We start from the raw sequence: 19,061 nt of genomic DNA, 5'->3' as shown, positions 1-19,061 counted from the left end.
TATTTGTACATTCATACAAGCAACTCCATGCTCAGGTGTACCAAAGTAGCTGCAGTTACTGGAAACTGTCAGTGTTTGTACTGCAAGCCCAGGGCTGTATAGCTCTAAGCTTGGATCAAGCTGCTGCAAAGGAATCGAGTTGCTGAAAAGGTTTATCAGTGTTGTATTTGAAGGAGGCATGTCATACCTACCCAGCTACAAGTATTTTTGGAATTTCTCCAGCAAATGCTTCCGCCATCTCCCGGCTACCCACATTAGCAATGCAGTGCAAAGCAAGCCCCATGAAGGTGGGGTTTCGACTGGCCAGATCATTCTTGATCGCATTGTTTATTAAGCGAATCAGCTCACTGTTAGAGTTCACGAGTACAGAGATGAAGAGATATCCCTGTGATTCACAAAAAGGAAAACAAAAATTTATTTTAGCTGACTTACATTACTTTTTCTGTTAATGCCAATGTAAATTCTTTGAAACATACAGTTCTCCTCCAATACCAAACACATGGGCAGAAATATATGGCAAGATACCAGAGCAAAGGCTAGAAAGATTAAGTAAACAAAAATTAGTAAGTTTAGTGTTACCCTAATGTATCAGTTTTTAAGTGTTTCATAAATCTATTTCAGCATATACTTAAAAGCTAATTTTGGATGAAAGGGAGCAAATAAAGAATTTGGCTTATTATTCAGACACTAGTAAGATAAACGTACCTGATAAACACGACCTTGCCTAAGAAGATTTAAAGATATTTTCTGAAAAATCAAAAGATCACTTTCCTTTTAATGCAAGACTCAAGGCAGTTTCTTAAGAGTAATAATTTTACACAGAGTGCATATTTTAGCTTTCACAATTAGCATACGATTGCCCATGCACAAAGGTGTTTAAATTTCAGAATCACTGCTACATCCAAAACAAGGCCTTAAGATGAGGGGTGGGAGCAGGGACTGGAACAAAGCAAAGTACTTTACACAGTATACAGCTCAGGCAAGATATTAAACCCAACAGCTTATGTTTTACAGAGACCAAGTTACTTACAATTTGTTTCTCTGTATATCTATTGGAACTGAGCAAGTTTACAGCTTCCATATGACCAAAGTCAATGTCATGCCCCAAAAGAAAGATGAAAAGCAGTTTGCAGACATACTTTTTCTTACTGTAACCATCTAGAGCCTTGTCACCTGGAAAGCAAGGAAACAAAGAACCATTAAACCTACGTTGCTCCTATATCTGGTGTCGTTCCCCTTCCCAGTTCCACTGAACTAACTCATCATATCCTACAGTAACAAGACTTACAGTTGTACCTAGCAATAAAGACATGAGAGTTATCACAAACAATCATCAACAGATGTCAGACAACCGAACAACTCCCAGGTTTAAAGAGTTATTCCCAGTCATAGAACACAGGTAGCTCTTCCTAATGGTCTAAGACAGAAAAATGCATAACTCTGACTAAGCTGAGCTGTCACTGAATCAAGACATTCACATGATACTAGTTTCAAATATTTATCTAAATTTGAAATTGACTTATAAGGGAAAAAAACCCAAACCCAAATCTTTTAGCGTTAATTCCATTGACCATTCTCTGTGTCCTGAAGGGCAGCTGTAAAATAATGCTGTCATCTAGGCCCTGAATTATTCTGTTATGGTCCTTTAAGTACCTTCTCACTAAGAAGCAGTACATACGTGTTTACTCTATTTTGATTTTCCTGTTTCTGTTAATAGCAGCTATGTCTTCCATACACGTTCTCTTACTAAACCCATTATCAAACCTTTATCACAATAATAGGGCTTGACACATTTCCTGAAGTGCACCAGTGTAGAGAACTCAACAGCAACAAAATAAAACCAGCCAGTCTTTTTAGAAAGAGAGAAGGATAGAGGTATATCCCCAAGCATTGAAAAAAACCCCAGGAAATGACATTACCATGAGAGCTTTAAAGTGTTTGTAGAATGAAATTATTCACAAGTGTTTCAGTTTTAGAAGAAAAATGCACCCTAAATAGATCTGACCTTATGTTGCAGTATTGCTGTATTTCAGAAGCTTCTAAAAGCTACATGAAACAGTACAGCAGCTTACAGCTCATCAGGCAGACCACTTTTCCTGAAAAGGGCTAAATACCAACATACACTTTTTGCAGAACATTCTCTCCTTACCCCAAATCAGGAAATAAAGGTGGATCTGCTAAATCAGACAAGCCTGAATGCTAAAGGGTAGCAAAATATTGCCAGATGCTGCTGCCTAAGAGGCTATGCAAGCTCCTTAGCCTCTGCATTCTGAGCCCAGAATAACTGGTCTGTCAGATCAGTGTGCATTCCTTGGTGATGGGCAAGTTCAGCTAGAACAGCATTGCATGAAGTAAAGCTTAAATAAGACATTAACTCACTGCCCTTACCAAAAAAGATTCAAGCTGCATTGTTTTAAAAAACTTGAGATTTATGTAATAGGCAGCTAAATACATATAATGAAGACTCTTAGCAGTATAGAAGTCTCTCCTTCTTCCCTCTCATCCACTGGTGCAGAAGCAGGTCAGATTTCCCATGCCACAGACATGCTCCCATGGATTTCACACTAAATTCACTGGTTCTATAAAACCAACAGAAACCTTACCCCTATAAACTAAACTTCCCTTTTGTGAAGGAATGAACGCTACCATCAGTGTGTGAAGCCATGTGATGTTAGTGTATCAAGAGAAAGCATACTGGCACACTGAAGTAGACAAAAGACAGATAAAAGGTTTGTTTACAGGCTGTAACTATGCATTTTGGGAGGCTGCTTTCTATTTTGTCTATAGAAACTTCTTTTATCTAGTTTTATTTCAACGGAGAAAACAAATAAAAGCACACGACTGCTACTTTATTACAATTATACCCTCCAAATCTGAGTCTTTAGAGACCCATTGATTTATTTTTTTTTTCAAACTAGCACAGACAGCATATCAGTTCCCACCAAAATGAAGCTTTACATTAAAGCTATTTTTATGCTGCACAAAGAAAAGTTGCCTTCAGGTTTTTACCACAGAGGCCAATACATGTCACGTTTTACTTAGAACCATGAAGCAGTGTTACTGCAGATACTCATGACAGTGAACTCCTGCTATACCAGATCCTGTCAAGAACCTCTGAAAACAGCCAGCTCTGCGGAAAGCTGCCGAAAGAGATGTTTTCTTCACGTCACATTTACAGTTTGCTGCCATAAGGCTATTTTCATGCTGAGTCAGCTTTAATCCAGGGCGGTTTGCTTTACTAGACATCTGAATTAGCATTAGAAGAACCAGAGCGAAACATCTAGACTGGAGGGGGGAGAAAGTTGTTTGGGGATTTTTTTGGTGTGTTTGTTTTCCTCTTCTTCTTTTGAAGGATTATGGCCAGGGAGAAAAGTAGATATTCAGCCATGTCTGTCTATCTGCTGTGGCCCTCAAACTATGGATCAAGCAGCAAAGGAATAAAGTTTTCTGTATTTGTAACTGGGGAAATAAATACCTCCTGTTATACTATTTTCCCAATAAAATGGTAATCAAGTGCAGAAGCTTCCTCCCATCCCACCATAGTAGGGAGATGCAGATCAAAGATCCCTTCCTTCCTTACGAGAGGCAAGAAAAAAAATACAGGAAAAGGCAGAGGGACACATTTAGTTTTAAAAATTAAACTCATGAGAAGCCAGCTGTTTCCAGGTGACTTAAGGGAACAGGGGATGCTGGATATCATTACCAGATACTATTACAACTCACAGAAGAGGACACTAAAGTAAATCCATTTTAGCCAGTGTTCCTCTAGTGGCCAAAAGCTACAGTACTGAGGACTTGCTGTGGTATTCAACGGCATTAATATCATTAGTTGCTCCTCTCAGAGATACAGATACACCAAAAGGCATCAGAAAGCAGCCTTCCCATGAACTTCACCATAAGTGAAAAACCCCAACCAGTCTCCAAGACTGGAGTCCCCAGCAGTCCAAGAGACTGAACTGCAGCTGCCTGTTGGTGTTCAATCCATCAGCAATACACAATAAGTCACAAATGTAAAACTATTCTCTCATCTTCTGAAATTACTCTGGTGGTGACTTTGGGAGATGAGAAGGGAAGATGAAGGCATGGATACTCTGAACCACATCAACTTTCACAACAAAGTATTTATCGTGGTTTGGCAATTCCTTTTTTTCAAGTTCAGGACTCAGCTATTTAAAGCATTACATACTTCCAAGATACCAGTATTTTAAGAGTTCAGATTAGCAAGGTCCTTGGATCTTGGGGTATTTGAAGCATTTTTGATGGAAGCTATGCCATGCAATCCAACTCGAAACATACCATGATCCTAGTAACAAGGAAAATATCAGCTTCCTTCTCCATCCTGTGCTATCAAATATTGTAAAATTAGTACCTGACATTGTTTTTTAAGACAGAAAAAAAATACTTCACTGGCCACTTTCAAAAGCATCTGTATGTGTGCAGAACTGAAGGCAATCTGAAGGTTCTCGATAACAGGTAAGCTTATAAAATAAGCCAAGTAACAGTCACTAGAACTCTTCTTTAAAGCCTTAGTAGTTCCCAGCAATAATAGAACATCACTGTCTTAAAAAAAAAATCTATTATTTAGCTAAGCAATTTGAAAAAAACAAGCATTGCAGTCAAAGGTCTCACTGTAGTTGTCTTAACTCCAGTTGTGTTTTGAAGAAGTCTTTGATTCACATTTTCACTGAAATTTCAAGTTTAACTGTCCAATTCCTCTCCCTTCCAGGTAGCATTTACAAAGAGTTATAAAGGTTCTATTTTAAACATTACTAACAAGTCTCATTGCTTAAGTACGTGCTAAAATAGTACAGCTTCCCCCAGCCTCAAGCAACTATCCAAATAAGAGCAGAAGGAAATTTCACATGTTCTGTTATCTTTATTCCAATACACAATCATTTCTTTTAGCTCAGCTCATTTTTAAATGCTTTCTGGAACATTTGTAAGGACTGAAAAATCAAGTCAGCAGAAACAGGAAGTATTCAGAACATACATCAGCAGGTTTTGAGCACAGTGGGTGTTTCAAAGGCTACTTGCTTTCCCTGGAAATATTACCAGTAATTTTTCTAAGAAATAAATTATTAACAGCTGATCAGCAAATAGCACTACTGTTAAGAAAGAATTCTTCCTTCATATTTCTGTGCATCAGCTCTCTACCATTTCAACAGCGAAGTTTTGGGTTTCATTGCTCCTAGACTTCTTTCATGCAGCCTTCCAAAAAGGAAGGAATAAGGCACAAATGCATTGTGAGACCTTTTGGTTCCCAGGCAGCACCTTCTGTCTCTAATCTGGACCATGAGTTAAAAACCAGACACAACAATCTTAGCATCTGAAACTGCAGTAATTGCTTATGCAAAACCCAATGGACAGCACCCTCAAGTGTTTCTTTGCATTCAGTGCGCTTCCTTCCTAGGCTGATACTGACCTATGTCCACACAGTTGAGAGCAATCCAAGGCTATGCTGTATCAGAAGGCCTACTAGTACCTTAGATGCTAAGAAAACCAAAGCTGCTTTTTATGAATGTATCTACACTTTGAGGCAAGATTTGTCTTTCTGTAAGAGTGAGAGTCCAAGCCCTCTGAATATTTGTGGGAGACAACCCATTCAAATCCATAAGCTGGTATTTATTTACCATACTCCTACCACCAGAACAGAGCAGCCCTGCAGCTCAGGTGATATTTGAAGCCTGGTTTTACTTTCAACAATTCACTTTGTCAGTGAAGACACTAATATTTTACTGTCTGATTGCCTTCATATATCTCAGATGATCAGAAGACAGTGTGACTAACCAGACCCATCTTAAATATAAAGACTATGCTTTCACAGCCTGCCAGGAAAGCCATTTACTGTTACACAAATTCTGTTCAAAACAGGTATTTAGAGGCTTATCTTGAATTTCCTGCAAAGGGTTAGTGTGTAGTTTGGGACAACAGAGAATATTTGCTTGAAATTGAGAAAACAAGCAAGCTGAAGTAAAAAAAAAAGCAAATATTATCAACTGACATTGGTGCACTTCTGCACAAGCCCAAACTAAGATACACTAGCATGTCTGAAATCTAGCAGCTGCTCTTGTAACACAAACCCTATTAAGCAATCTGAACAAACTAAAATCTAATGCCAGACCTGGAAAAAAGAACAAGCCTGAATCAAGCAGAGAACATGGTTCTTTTGCAGAAACTGATTATAGATTTGTGGGCAGTTTCATTAGTACACAAATTCTGCTCTGAGAGATCAAAATGATACAACAAATTAATAATCTAAACAGTATTTTCACTCATTTACAAGAAAGTTGCTACTCTGATGGCCAGACTTCTAGTTTGGTTCAGGTACAGGAGCAAAACCAGCCTGCAGTCTGAACATGACAAACAAAAGGAATAGTATTTCTCCACACTTAACTACTACCACTTCTGCTTTGTTACACTGGTGTAGTTTCTCTCTACCACACACATCTTATCTCAGCTAACGCAGAAACATTTAAAGCAACCATCAAGGACACACTGACCTCAGCTACGGAGCTTCCTCATGCTGAAAAGAGAAACAAAAATCACCCTAAGAACAGAGATTCTAGATTCCTTCGGAGCTTGGAGCACAGAAGCCAGAACAGAACTCAAAGCCAGTGTACGTTCTGTCAGTTCAAGCAAACTACGGCTTTTTCAGAGATGTGCAGCCTCATCCCAGCCTGTTACGTACAAGGGTATTTTGAAAAGGAGGTTATCCAAACATAAGGCAGGTAACAGGCTTTCCAGCTACTGGCATGACAGAACAAAAGTAAAAATACTTAGCCTCTGTCTGTAACAGTGTAAGAATATATCCTGCAAGTTACATGTGGTGAGGGTCTAGATACTGCAGCACAGTATGCTGAAGAGTACAAAGGTTCAGAGGAAGGAAAGGATACTTGTGGTGTACCAGTTTCTTAGGCTAGTCTCAAGCACAAACATAGGTATGTCAAGAGATGCTACTGCCAGCCCTGCAGTCAGACCTTTCCCTGGTTACAGCAATGCAGCCAGATTGAGAGCTGCATCTTCAGCTGGGTAACTAACCTAGGGACCCAGTATTCCCCATAATTATTTAGCAAGGGACACCATCTTAAATTCATGGTCACACATTCGTCTTAATCCAAACTATTTAAAGCATTTTTTAAAATTCAGAGATACATAAAAAGAAACTGGGTTAAACTGAATGATTGTCACTTAAACCAAGAATAAATGCATTAGGAAGCTCTGTTTATTTTTACACAGCCTCTCTGCCGGGCAAGAGCCACACAGCACAAAGCCCATGTAGATCTTCTGCAGTGGAAGATAGACAGCTATCACCTCCTCACATTCTCAAGGCCTCAAGGAGTTACACAGCAAGCTGTCCAAGCTCAGCTTCTTCCAAACTGTAACATTTATGTCTAGTTTTTGCTCAGGCTACCTCAAGTTTTGTCTTTAGTTAAGATTTTTTTACCTAGAATGCATACAAATTCAGTAATAAAGTAGCCATAAAGATCAGCTTATGGGAAGGTTTATTCACCTTTCACTCAAGCTACTGCATGAGCATACACTGTATTTATTCAAAACTATTTAAACTGCGCTTAAAGGATACTACACAAGGCACATAGGCTAAAGTTATTGCACTGCTTTGCTGAAAGTACTTCTATTCTCTGATCATTGCCCGATTCATGGTTCTACACAGCTAAAGGTTCCCATGATCATTTCTCCTCTGCACCGTGATTAACCAGAGAAGAATTTACTGTGTACATACTTTCAACTATTTTTGTACTTAAGCCACAAAGTATCTTGCAAAACTGAGGAACAGAACTGTTTTTATGAACTGTGCCACCAGCAGCTCTTCAACCTACCATTATTCAGCAATACAACACGGCTACCCAACTACCTATGTGAGCCAGACAACACTATTCTGACAGAATTCAGTTCACTTAGAGCTTCATTTCTGCCAACTTTTCTTAAACTTATAATACAGTGGCTTATACTGCTGCTTTTATAAAGTCTCTCACGGAAAAGAACAGCGAACACCAGCTCTATGGTGTTTGGCAGCCTTTTACTACAGGTGATATTAGCAACCTTCTGAATACATGTTTGTGGACTCTTCACAGGACAAGACTCAGGATGACTGACACTGACAAAATACTGAATTGTGTGTCAGGGCTCATTGTGTGATCCCCACACAGGATTTACTGCACTTTGCCAGTGAGTGCACTCAGAAGGCATAATCAGCATTAGCATTAATTCTCCCACTCTCTCAAGTTTACAGAAGTATGCAGGTTAGTAGGTGTTGACAGACTCAAATGGAGTTTAACTTGTGTTACTCAAAACATGCAAGCCATCATCTTTCTAGATTGCTTAGCTTTCACATGGAATAGAGGTTTGACTCTAGCTTCCTCATTTCAGTTTGTAGACTAAAGCTTTTCAGATCAGGTGCAAACATAAGGAGTTAGGTCAGTAAGCAGCAAGTGAGATACTAACTGCTCCTATCTAAAGATTATTTAATGGGATCTGACCACAGCCAACAGTAAGAACTGGACTGTATCCCCGCAAGTCAGTATTTAAACAGCCTTAACCATTATAACTTTTCTGCTATTCCTTATTGCATTCCTTTACAACAGCATGCTTAACTCTAGCAGTGAAGTGAGCAGATCTGACATAGCCTCCTTCATGCTTCAAGCACACTGGAACACACAGCAAGCAGCAAGGTTCTACAGGAGCTTCAATAACTTTCATTCTGTTATGCCTTTTGAAGTTTTCAGGCCTTCACTGCTAACTGAAGACTTAGTCTGATGAAAGCTTCCAGTTTCAGTAGCAAAAAATTGATTAGGTTTTGCAAACAAACCAAAGCTTCACCCATCAACCAAATCAAAAAATAAAAAAGGTGTAGCCTGAGGTTAAGTTGCTGAAAGAACTAGATTTGTGTTAGTGTGACATACACAGACCAAGAGGAAACAAACACTCTTTGTGGCTGTATCTTCCAGATTATCTTTCAACTAATTTAATTAAGTTGATTAAAGTCACACAAAGATTTGACTACCTTCTTAAGTGTGCAGAAACTTCTTAAAACAGTTTTAAATTAAACTGGTTTCTAGTAGACCCTTGAACCATGCACTAATCCCTCAGTGTGCATGCATACTTGGTACATTAAATCAATAGCTGCTGGTCTCTGTCTGGAAAATAGACACAAGTTTTAGACTTGGATTGGGTGATGGAGACTAGTCTGTGGAACAGGCTACGCAAAGCCTGCTAATTCTGGCAAAAATCAGACCAACATCAGTGTTAGATGGAAGCTTTGCAATGAAAAAGAATTGAAAAACAACGTGATGGCATAGGGAGGTGACTAAATCAAAGTTCCTTTTTCTATTTACTGTAGAAAAACAGTTATTAAAATTTCCTCAGTTACCCTACAACTGAAGTTACCAATATGGATAAAGTATGCTGAAATATCTAAGACAAAAATGTGATGGCTTCTAATTCTGAAGAATTTAACTTCTCTCGTCTTGCACAGTGGTCAACTTTTCCCTTCCAAGCTGTTGTTGACAAAGGTTTTTGCAGGTCTTCATATGCCTTTAAGAGACATACCACTTAAAAAAGTAGCAACAGATCCCTATGAAGTTCAGGAAAGTTATTTCAGGCTTTCTCAATGCATTAAGTATTCCAAATAGATTCGATAGTCTAAGTCAGGATAGATAATTAAGGTAAATGGGTTTAATCTGAATACAGCCAATTCTGAAGCCACATATATAACCTCCACACTGAAACGCCTTATCTAGCTATACGCACAGCTCCGTATCTATTTAAACAGAATGTTTACCAGCCACTACTGGTAGAACTCCATTCAAAAGCACCTCAACTACCCCTCAATCTTTAAAATTTGAAGCCACATACACAACTTGAATACAGTTACAGCATGAGTTTTACCATGCGTTATCTAACAAGTTAACTGCTGCCTCTTGGAACACACAAGGATGGAATTAGTCACTACACATCCCTCGTTTCATATGAGTAATTTGTACTGCTGCTTCTTCTGGGAGGGGTCAAGATCTACGGCTTCACCAACTACTCAGTTTTATCTGAATTCTACTATAAGACAGCCTAACCCATTACTTCCCAAAGGGGGAAGGCAGCGGAAGGGGTGGAGAGGGAAGAGAAAGGGGAAGGGAGAAAGAGGAGGAGTTTAAACAGATTCAGTTTTACTGGAAATAATTATAGCCACCAATGTTTCTCCAAACTAGTTCACGGCCTTCTGGAAGAAAACAGGCCGAGTAGTCACATTGTTAGAACTGTCAAGAAGTTCTGTAGTTCAGAGAACACTTCCAATAGTTACTCTAACAGCCTGCTCTAACATTTTGCCAGCATCAGCAACTGACAAAAAAGTCTAAACCATGTAAAAACAAAACAAAAACCCATAGAAGAATGTCATATGAGGAAGTATGCATAGTTTGGTATGATCAAGTCACTTACCTTTAAATTTTGAGCGAATGTTTGCTAGTTCTTTGTTTATCCTCTTTATTTCTGCTTCCTTACTTTTGCCTGAAATCAAAAGAACAGACATCAGGATACAGTGCTTTGGACAGCCCTCTGCCACCCTAAGCTTCTTTCCACCCAGCCAGGCTGTGTGAACATGCAAACATCAGGAGGAATTATTACTCTCTCTTTCCAGGATTAGGACTAGATGAAGGCAAACACCACAGAGGTAACCTGACCATTGTTTCGTAGTGGATTTTGAGAAGCTAAAAGGACCTCCCAGTTTCAAGAAGCTTCGCAGACTTCAGATAGCATCAGTCGCATACAAGTAATCTGAAAATGCCTTTACTACCAACTTTCACAAATGCTTCAGTTTTTCTACTCCTTGAACTGGCAAGGGAAAACTGAATTTTACTTCCAGTTTGATTACTGGGTTGATAGCGCTCTGAAGGAGAGAGTCTCCCTAAGCACAATCTTATAAACAGTTTGTGCTATTCCTCACCTTCAGCACAAGTCAATTTACTGTTTCTCTACTGAATGGTCACTCACTTCAATAGCTTTTAAAACATTCCTAACAGACAGTGAAGAGGAAGAGCAATAAACTTACGAGCAGCCCAAAGACTCAAAAGACCTCAGACAGATATGAAAGATGCATAAGTTCAGACTTACAATATGCCCCATGAAAGTCACTTGAAAAAACCATAAGTACTTATTATTAGGAATCCCAGAATTACTCTGTTTGGAAGGGACCTTAAGATCATCTAGTTTGAAGCCCCCTGCTCAAAGCCTCATCCAACCTGGCCTTCAATCCAACCCAGACTTGACCACCTTAAGCTTCTCAGCACCATTTACATTTCATATCAACTTTTGACTCTTCACATATATTTGGCTACAAGGTTATGAATAAAAGTTTCCTGGCCCTGTTTGAAAATGATCCAACTTTATGAGTAATGGGGATCAGATGCCCTGCTTTCACAGCCCACTTTCCTCCACACCACTCATCATGACTACAGACAAGTCAGTGCAAGGAGGATATGTGACAAGGCACTCCACATGGCGAAAAAACCCAACTTCCCCCTTACCCAACTCTGAAAAACCAATTACTCGTACCTACTTGTCCACTTACTGCTTTTAAGAAATTATGCATTTTCAGAGTTCAAGAATTCACAATACCTGTTCTGAAACATAAATGGTAGTTGCTATCTGTATGCATCTTGGTTTTGAGAAAAAGCAGGAGATATGGCCACCGTTCAATTTGACCTAGAAACTCCAATTAACTTCTAGAACGACAAGGCCAGAGATCATAGTATACCTCCCTAAGTTTATAAGGTGCATCTGTTGGGATCACAAAGTTTAACAAGTTTTCACTAATATATCATACAACACATTATGAGTTTTCTTCTAATTTAACTTGTCAAGCTAAAGTAAGCTGGTTTTAAAGCAGTAACACTATTTACTGTATAAAGAAACAGCAGCTCATACAATCTAAGGCTTGAAGTATCTTCTACTACAGATTTTAGATTTGTGTTAATTGGATTAGATTATTTGTCCTGCGCACATAGCAGAGATACCAAAGTGTTCGTGCCTAAGATACTCGCCAGCTTTAGGAATTCACTACTAGACTAAATTTCCCTATGAACAGGGGGCCACAGTAACATAGGCCAAAAGGGTTCCAAGTGTTTATGTAAATAACACTCCAATTAACATGTTAGCCTATGTCTAACCCCAACAAGTGTGGCAATAATCACTGCTGTTAAAGGGGGGGGGGAATACATTTCAGGCAGTTTTTCTTAACCCAGGATGAAATCAAAGCTGTCATTTTTTTTAAATCACCAAAAGCTCTCAGCAAACCTTTCAAGCAGCATTATTTACCCATTATGCCCACAGCTTATCAGTTACTGCTAGGAACTGGGTTCTTTGTGTCCTAAGCAACCAGAGTATTAAAGGAAGCCTGACTAAAATACTTCAGGAATTTGTGAAGTCAGCACCTTTGGTAGAAATGGATTGCAGCCTCAGCAATACAAAAATCAAAATCCCACCCCCTGTGCACAGAGCCTTAGCAGTGAGTTGACAGAACACCCATATTAAACAGCACATTCACAACTGAAGGCTTATTCTCTCAAAGTTAAAAACTTGCACAGGATATGAACAAAAGCCTGTTCTGAATAATTCCTTCAGGCTGTTCTATTTTGAATACACTATATAATCTCACCTAGACATCGATCAAACATAAATAGCATAGCAAATGTCTGGTCACAGAAGCTTAACTCTCACACTGGAAATTAAGTTGAATGGTTAAGACTTAAGTTGTCTCCTTATTACTGCTTACAGTCCCACAGTGTCTGAAACTGCAGTTTTAGAGAGCAGCACCAGCACGCTGGGTGTTAAATATCACCGAGGATAGTTGCATAACAATGCTTAAGATAAATCATGAGTTAAAACCAAGCTGAAGCATCTAAAAACAAACTCCTTGAACTCCAGCACTCATATTATATGGTAACCTTATACAAACTTAGTTTGTTGTTCCCATTAGAAGATGACAAAATATACCCTCAGGGTGGCAGGCAGCTTCAGTTTGTTCCATGTACAGGGAAAAAGAAAATAAAAGTATCAAAAATCAAGGCCCAACTTTAGCTAGATCATCTGTCCTACTAAGTGGCTGGGTGGGGATGAGGGACAGACACAACAGTGGACATGTATTTAACTGAGGAGTTTTCATCTCATTACTGAGCCGTGGTAACATTCATGGAAGAATTTCTGCAAGGATACTTGATTTTTACCATCTCTAGAAACACCTAAGGATGGTTAAAAAGGAAGATTACTTAAGGTAAAACCACTTACGGATGACATTTGGAGTGCTGCGCTACAGAACTACAGGCTTACATTTCAAAGCTTGCAAAGGCAATTGCTTTGTCTCACTTCCAGGCTGTTACACAGCTCCCAGTTTCAAGAAATTATCAGCTATCTATTCCAACAAAACGTGCTATAGCCAAGCTATTCAACTTGTAGTGGCTTGATAAAGGTCATGTCATGTATACAAACGGATGGGCAGGACAGTATTTAAGCCAGAGCATAACGAGATTAAGTCCCACATCAGTTCAGGCCACATCCTTCTTACTTTCAGGCTTTTTCCAGTTTAGTAAGACTATAACTAAATATCCACAACAAGTTATCAAAAGAGGTGTTTGCAAGGCAGTAAGTTTTGGTTGGCTATTTTGCCGAAAAGACAGTTTATAGCCTTACAGCTCTAGCAGATGACTGCTGTTAGTCTTTTCCAAGATGAGTACCTGAACAAACGGATGCCCAGTCACAACACTGTCTGAGGTGCTCAGGAGCCATTACTTCATATTCGGCAGTTTGTCAGCATTCAGGCTCCACCATGGCGCCTACTGTCTGCATTAGGCAAGGTAAATTTACTCTGCAGCGTGCTATTATCTTTAATTACCATCTTGTTTAACAATGATAGACTACTGAACATCAAAAGTCATTCAGCTCTTCAGAGAGCCAATTATTCTTCTCAAATCTCCTAGCAGTCCAGAGCTTCAGTACTGAGTGAATAACACCTCCATCTCTCAGTCTGGAGTTTTGCATTAGAATTTACAGCAGAATGAGAAAACAGAAGTTACAGGCAAGGGATTTGTTGAGTTCATTCATTTGAAGAGAATATTTGAGATACTTTAATACTAACTTGGCAGCAGGGTTGCAAGACTAAGCAAGTGCTTCGAGGTTGGAATTAATGGGCTGCTTGTGGCTCACTTGGATAGCGACCTGCTCCATCAGGATTAACTTCTTGTTATGCTCACTGCAGACTGCCTAAGACAAGTTCAAGGCACCAGGCACATCCGTGCTGATTAACTAGAACTGCCAAAAGTTCTTAGCTGTCATACAAACCATTCAGAATACAGTATATTTCTGACCAAGTCTACACATTTATTTCCCAAAGGGACAGAGAAGCACTTGTTCTATGCAGCTCTCTACACAAATACTGAGTAAAGCAAATTTCTGCCTGCAAGGTCTTGAGAGACAGGTGTTTTGACAACACTTAAAGCAATAAAAAATTGCTTCACAAAACTGTAGATGTTCCTGGTACTCATCTGGCTCCGATCTGCTTATGGCCAGGTGCCAGTGTAATTGAGCCCACCCAGTAAGTCATTTATTTTGGCTTTATGCACAGGTCAGAACTGTTACATGGTGTTACCTCTTAGCCTTACTTGCCTGGTGGCCATCTGACAATCCTATGATTAGAGATGTGCTGTTATTACCGTGAAGAACTATAAAGCATGTTGGGTAGAAGGCTCTATTAAGCATAAGAAAAAGCTTGCCAGCATTCTGTCCTGCTTCTTGAAGGCAAGTAGTGGCGTCAGTTACTATTTGTGGCACTACCATTTGTCCAACAGAATATGCTTCTTTGTTCACATTCAATTATCGAATAGGCCTTGAAGACAGGACAACTCTAGTTTGCTGTTAGGAGAGCAGTAATACAAATACTGCCAAGGCTAAGAGCAGCAGCTTCTTTTCTCAACTCCATAGTGGCTAGGAACATCTACTTGGGAAGAACACAGTTCTTACACAAAAGATAAATTCTTTATTTTAAAGATGCTGTTAGATGTTTTCCTTGAGAGATGTGAGTCACTGTTTTCCAAACATAGGAATTTTTCTGTTTTGTTTTCATTAGCCTCTACACTGATTGGCAAGTTAGGTGAGAGAGACACCACAGGCAAACTGCTACTAGCTTCCCTTCAGCAAAATATGTTGATATAGTTTCATAATCTGTTTGATTCAAGGCTATCACTTCTTAGAAGACAACTCCAGACAGTTCCTTAGCACTGCTCTCCTCCTGGCATACACGTTCCTGCTACTGCCTTGTACCACTGCAAGTCTGTTGGGGAGCCAAACAGCCAAAAGCAAAATTGGTTGATTTAATATCCAAAGGGTAAGTCATATCAGCTTTATTTACTACAAGTGACGATGCCAGCAGAAGACAGCAGAACACAGGACCAGGTAGAGAACAAGTCTGACACATTCACCATCCAAACACACTTTAGTTGGCATCAAGCAATCAAACTACCCATTTGCCTTTCCTATTGCTAAAACAGCTTACAAGAATGATGCCAAGACCACACTGCATTCTTAAACTCTGTCAGGGGACAGAGAAAGAAACTTGTTGAAAGAGGGGTACCAAATCAAAACAAACACTATCATCTCTACAGTAAAAATGGTGCAAATACTTACAGGAAAATATTCACATACAAGTAATCAGTGTATCCATTCTTGCCTTTGTGAAAGAACTTTTACAGTACTTACATCTCTCATCAGTAAATTAAACCACTATTTTACCTGCCAGCAGAACAGGTATTCATGTTACAGCTCTAGAGTATAGATTAGCTTCATGAAGCAAAACACCAAATCCATCCTCCACCTCTCCCTAATCTCTGACAGCTGGTTATTTAGCACAGCAGGGAAGAGGGCCAAAAAGAAGGCAGGTTACATAGCAATACAGTAGAGTGGTCTCTTTGCTGTGTGCCTGCCCTCACATTATGTGAGTTTGTGTAAATTCCTTCATTTGGCTAAACTATCTAGAGTGCTACGACAGAGGGGCAAGTTGCAGGTCCATCTGAGTATGCTTGAAGGATGCTGGTGCTAGTATTCACGAACTCACTGTGTAACTAATCCAAAGAAACTACTCTAAAATACTGTACCTTCACAAGATGTTAGTACGGCTTCTGTTTTGTTCAGAAATCGACCAGTTCAAGGCTGCAGAACAAGCAACTTTTTGCTTAAAGATGTATTAACATCCTGTTATGAACACAAACATGAGTGCATGCTGTCCTTTCACAAGATACATTTGATCAGAGGGAAAAAGTGCCTGTCATGTTGAAGATCATGAACGGCACAAAGGCAGTTAAAGAATGTTGTGCCTTGGGACATCCTGTTGTGATTAGATATCCATTATTAAAGACAAAGACCAGTGACCTGCTGATCACATTCAAGAACTCTATAGTGTAGATTTTCTAATATTCTGCACAGTAAGTGAGCTACTATCCACAGAACTTCTTCCTCCAGTATACTGCTAGAGATTTGCTCCTATAACAACACTTCTCATGAAACAGCAAGGAGTCACAGGCTTTACTGTAATGCAGTAATCCTTTAACTCCTTGTCCTCATAAGGGAAGGGAAATAAATGCTAAAGAGCACACAGTGGCTTCCAAATCCTATCACAATTCAGATACTCCAATTGCAGCAGTTTCATACAAGTTTAATAATTTTAGGTGCCCACCATGGATTTTTTTTTTCCTAACTAGAAACCACAAGTTAAGAAAAACACTAAAGCTCAAACTGTGAAAGAGTCTGAGGAGTAACTAGGTAACAGGGTCTAGCTTAAAACCAGATCTTTCCCCAAGTGAACTGAAAGCTTACTGGAAGCTCCTATATGAGCGACTTAATGATGTATAGAACATCTACGTGGCAAGTTAGTTGACAAAACAACATTGACTCCTATCAAAATAGAAGCTTCAAGCTAAGAAGATATGCAAAACCAGAAGTGCAAGGTTAGGCTACTGCATAAAGCAGCTCTTCCTCCTTCCTTGACAAAGCAGCATTAAGTAGCCATCTCCCTGAACAGTATTTTCACACTGTACAGTTACACTCCCTTCAGCAGGGTAAGGCGTTATTGGCACTGATTTTGTGCAAGTCACTGTGGACTATCTTCTACCTTAGTTCACATAGGTAGAGCTACTCATGGAACAGTTTGAAGCTTATCCAAAGTCTCCCGGTTTAACTATCACTTCCAAACTACTATTTCAGGAGCCTTAAAAAAAAAATCCTACACGAGCTCATCAATCAATACAGACATGCAATAGCGTTTGCAATAGTCCTTAACTTCCTCTTACCACTCCTGATTGGCAGCCTTTATCCAAAGAATTTCCAATTCAGCAGATGTTATATTTTACAATGCCTCTAATGGAGAGGTTTGATGTCACATGAAAGACTAGCTCTTTACTACCTCTCATCTATGAATTATCATCTTTGCCTACTCTTCTCAGCCAAATATGCACAAATCCAACAAGTTAAAAAAACCCAAACAAGCAAAAAAACCCAACAAAAAACCCCAAAATGCCAGCCCCTCAGGCTTCCATGAAATGACCAGAAGAAAGCTAAGAGAGAGAAGCCACCAGCAGTACATTACTTTGGTTTTATGCATCCTCCTCAGATTAACCTCATGCTAATTGTGTTTTCCTTAAATCTCTCTCCTGCAAATAGTAGCAAGGGATGCAAGACTTAGTGCTTATTATAGCTCTAAGAAGCACGTTCTTACGTTTTTTTCAGGCCAGAAACTGTCCATATTTGATGAGTGGCCACTGCCCTGCAAGACAAACACGAGAGCAAAACAAGATGCCTTGCCTTGAAATTTCCTCAAAAGAAGTAAGTAATCTAAGAACACAAAGTCATTGACTGTCTACAGAAATAACTCAAGTCCTACTTTAAAACTATACCCAATGCAAATAAGAACCTACACCTCAGAGGATAAATGCAGTAGCTGCACACTAAAAGCTGTATTACTGAGTTATAGCACTAGAACAAGCTGTATGTGCCCATCTCATCCTGTGTGAGGTTTGAAGAAGAGAAGATAGCCCTTTGTTATATATATATCTGTTGGGTTTTATTTAAAGAAAAACAATATAGCCTGAGAAGAAAGGAAAAGTATTTTGAATACAGAAATATTTGGAGAACAAACTAAAGAAATCCTTCCTCCCTCTGTCCAACTTTTAAGGTGACAGTGAAAAGGTAAGACAGTTACCTAAAGCAGTGAGGGAAATGAAGAACTGCTGCCCTCCAAGCCTGTGGCAAAAGGAGCTTTTGCCTCCATGTAGACCCAAGAGTAGATGACTTCCTGATTTTGTAGTGGAAGAATGGGTTGCCAGTAGTACACTTAATACTGTAACTTCTACACTACCACCTCCAAAGGAGAGAAGCAAGCTTTCCTAGTTTTCAGGGTGAACAGCAGATTATACTGTTGTTGCAACAGAACAGCTTGAGTGACGAATGACTAAAAAGTACTTCATCGGCAGATAAGCATAAAAATATTCTCAGAAAAATGAAAACAGACTCCTGATGATGCATCTGTCAGCTAAGACAGCTGGAGTGCTTATAAAGCACCATCTTGCATAAGCCAAATCACTTCAGCAGCTCTGCAGTACATCCACAAAAAAGATTTAACATACTACTTAAGAAACAGTATTTCTTCAGGAGTCCATATGCTTATAATGCACGTGGACCTTGTTGGGTTTTAGTTCATGAGGCGCTCATCCAAGCAGTGACAAGGACTCTTCCTGACCTGAACTCTTCAAGTTTGGATGGCACTTCACCAAACCACAGGATCCAGAGGTTTCCAGCTCCACCACCACTACAATCGAATTTACAGCATAGCCATGCCTTGCTATTTTCTCAGTGGGGCACATTAACTAAGTGTTATTAACTGGGCTAGCTTACCAAGTACTTAGCCTTCAGTCTATAGGTTTCTTGTCTCTTCTCTGGTGTCTATGAAAGATAAGCTAAAAAGCTATTAGTTGTACTATTTCATGTATGTTATCAAACAATTCAACCAAGCA

General features: G+C 39.4%; 1 protein-coding gene across 1 annotated transcript in view; it reads right to left on the bottom strand.

Moving 5' to 3' along the window:
- AP2A2 (adaptor-related protein complex 2, alpha 2 subunit) overlaps positions 1-10,518 on the bottom strand; it is a gene marked incomplete at both ends in the record, with an annotated part of 31,425 nt that extends 20,907 nt beyond the window's left edge. Inside the window, 3 exons of the mRNA XM_010076175.1 lie at positions 192-385; positions 1,031-1,173; positions 10,450-10,518. Coding sequence (XP_010074477.1) covers positions 192-385; positions 1,031-1,173; positions 10,450-10,518 — 406 coding nt within the window. The remainder of the gene's footprint in view (positions 1-191; positions 386-1,030; positions 1,174-10,449) is intronic.
- Between the last annotated feature and the right edge of the window lie 8,543 nt (positions 10,519-19,061).

This window comes from Pterocles gutturalis, unplaced genomic scaffold, assembly GCF_000699245.1.
Source record: "Pterocles gutturalis isolate BGI_N339 unplaced genomic scaffold, ASM69924v1 scaffold16223, whole genome shotgun sequence".
NCBI lineage: Eukaryota > Metazoa > Chordata > Aves > Pterocliformes > Pteroclidae > Pterocles > Pterocles gutturalis.
Note: the sequence above shows the minus strand (reverse complement) of the source record. Positions and strands in the feature narration are given on the sequence as shown.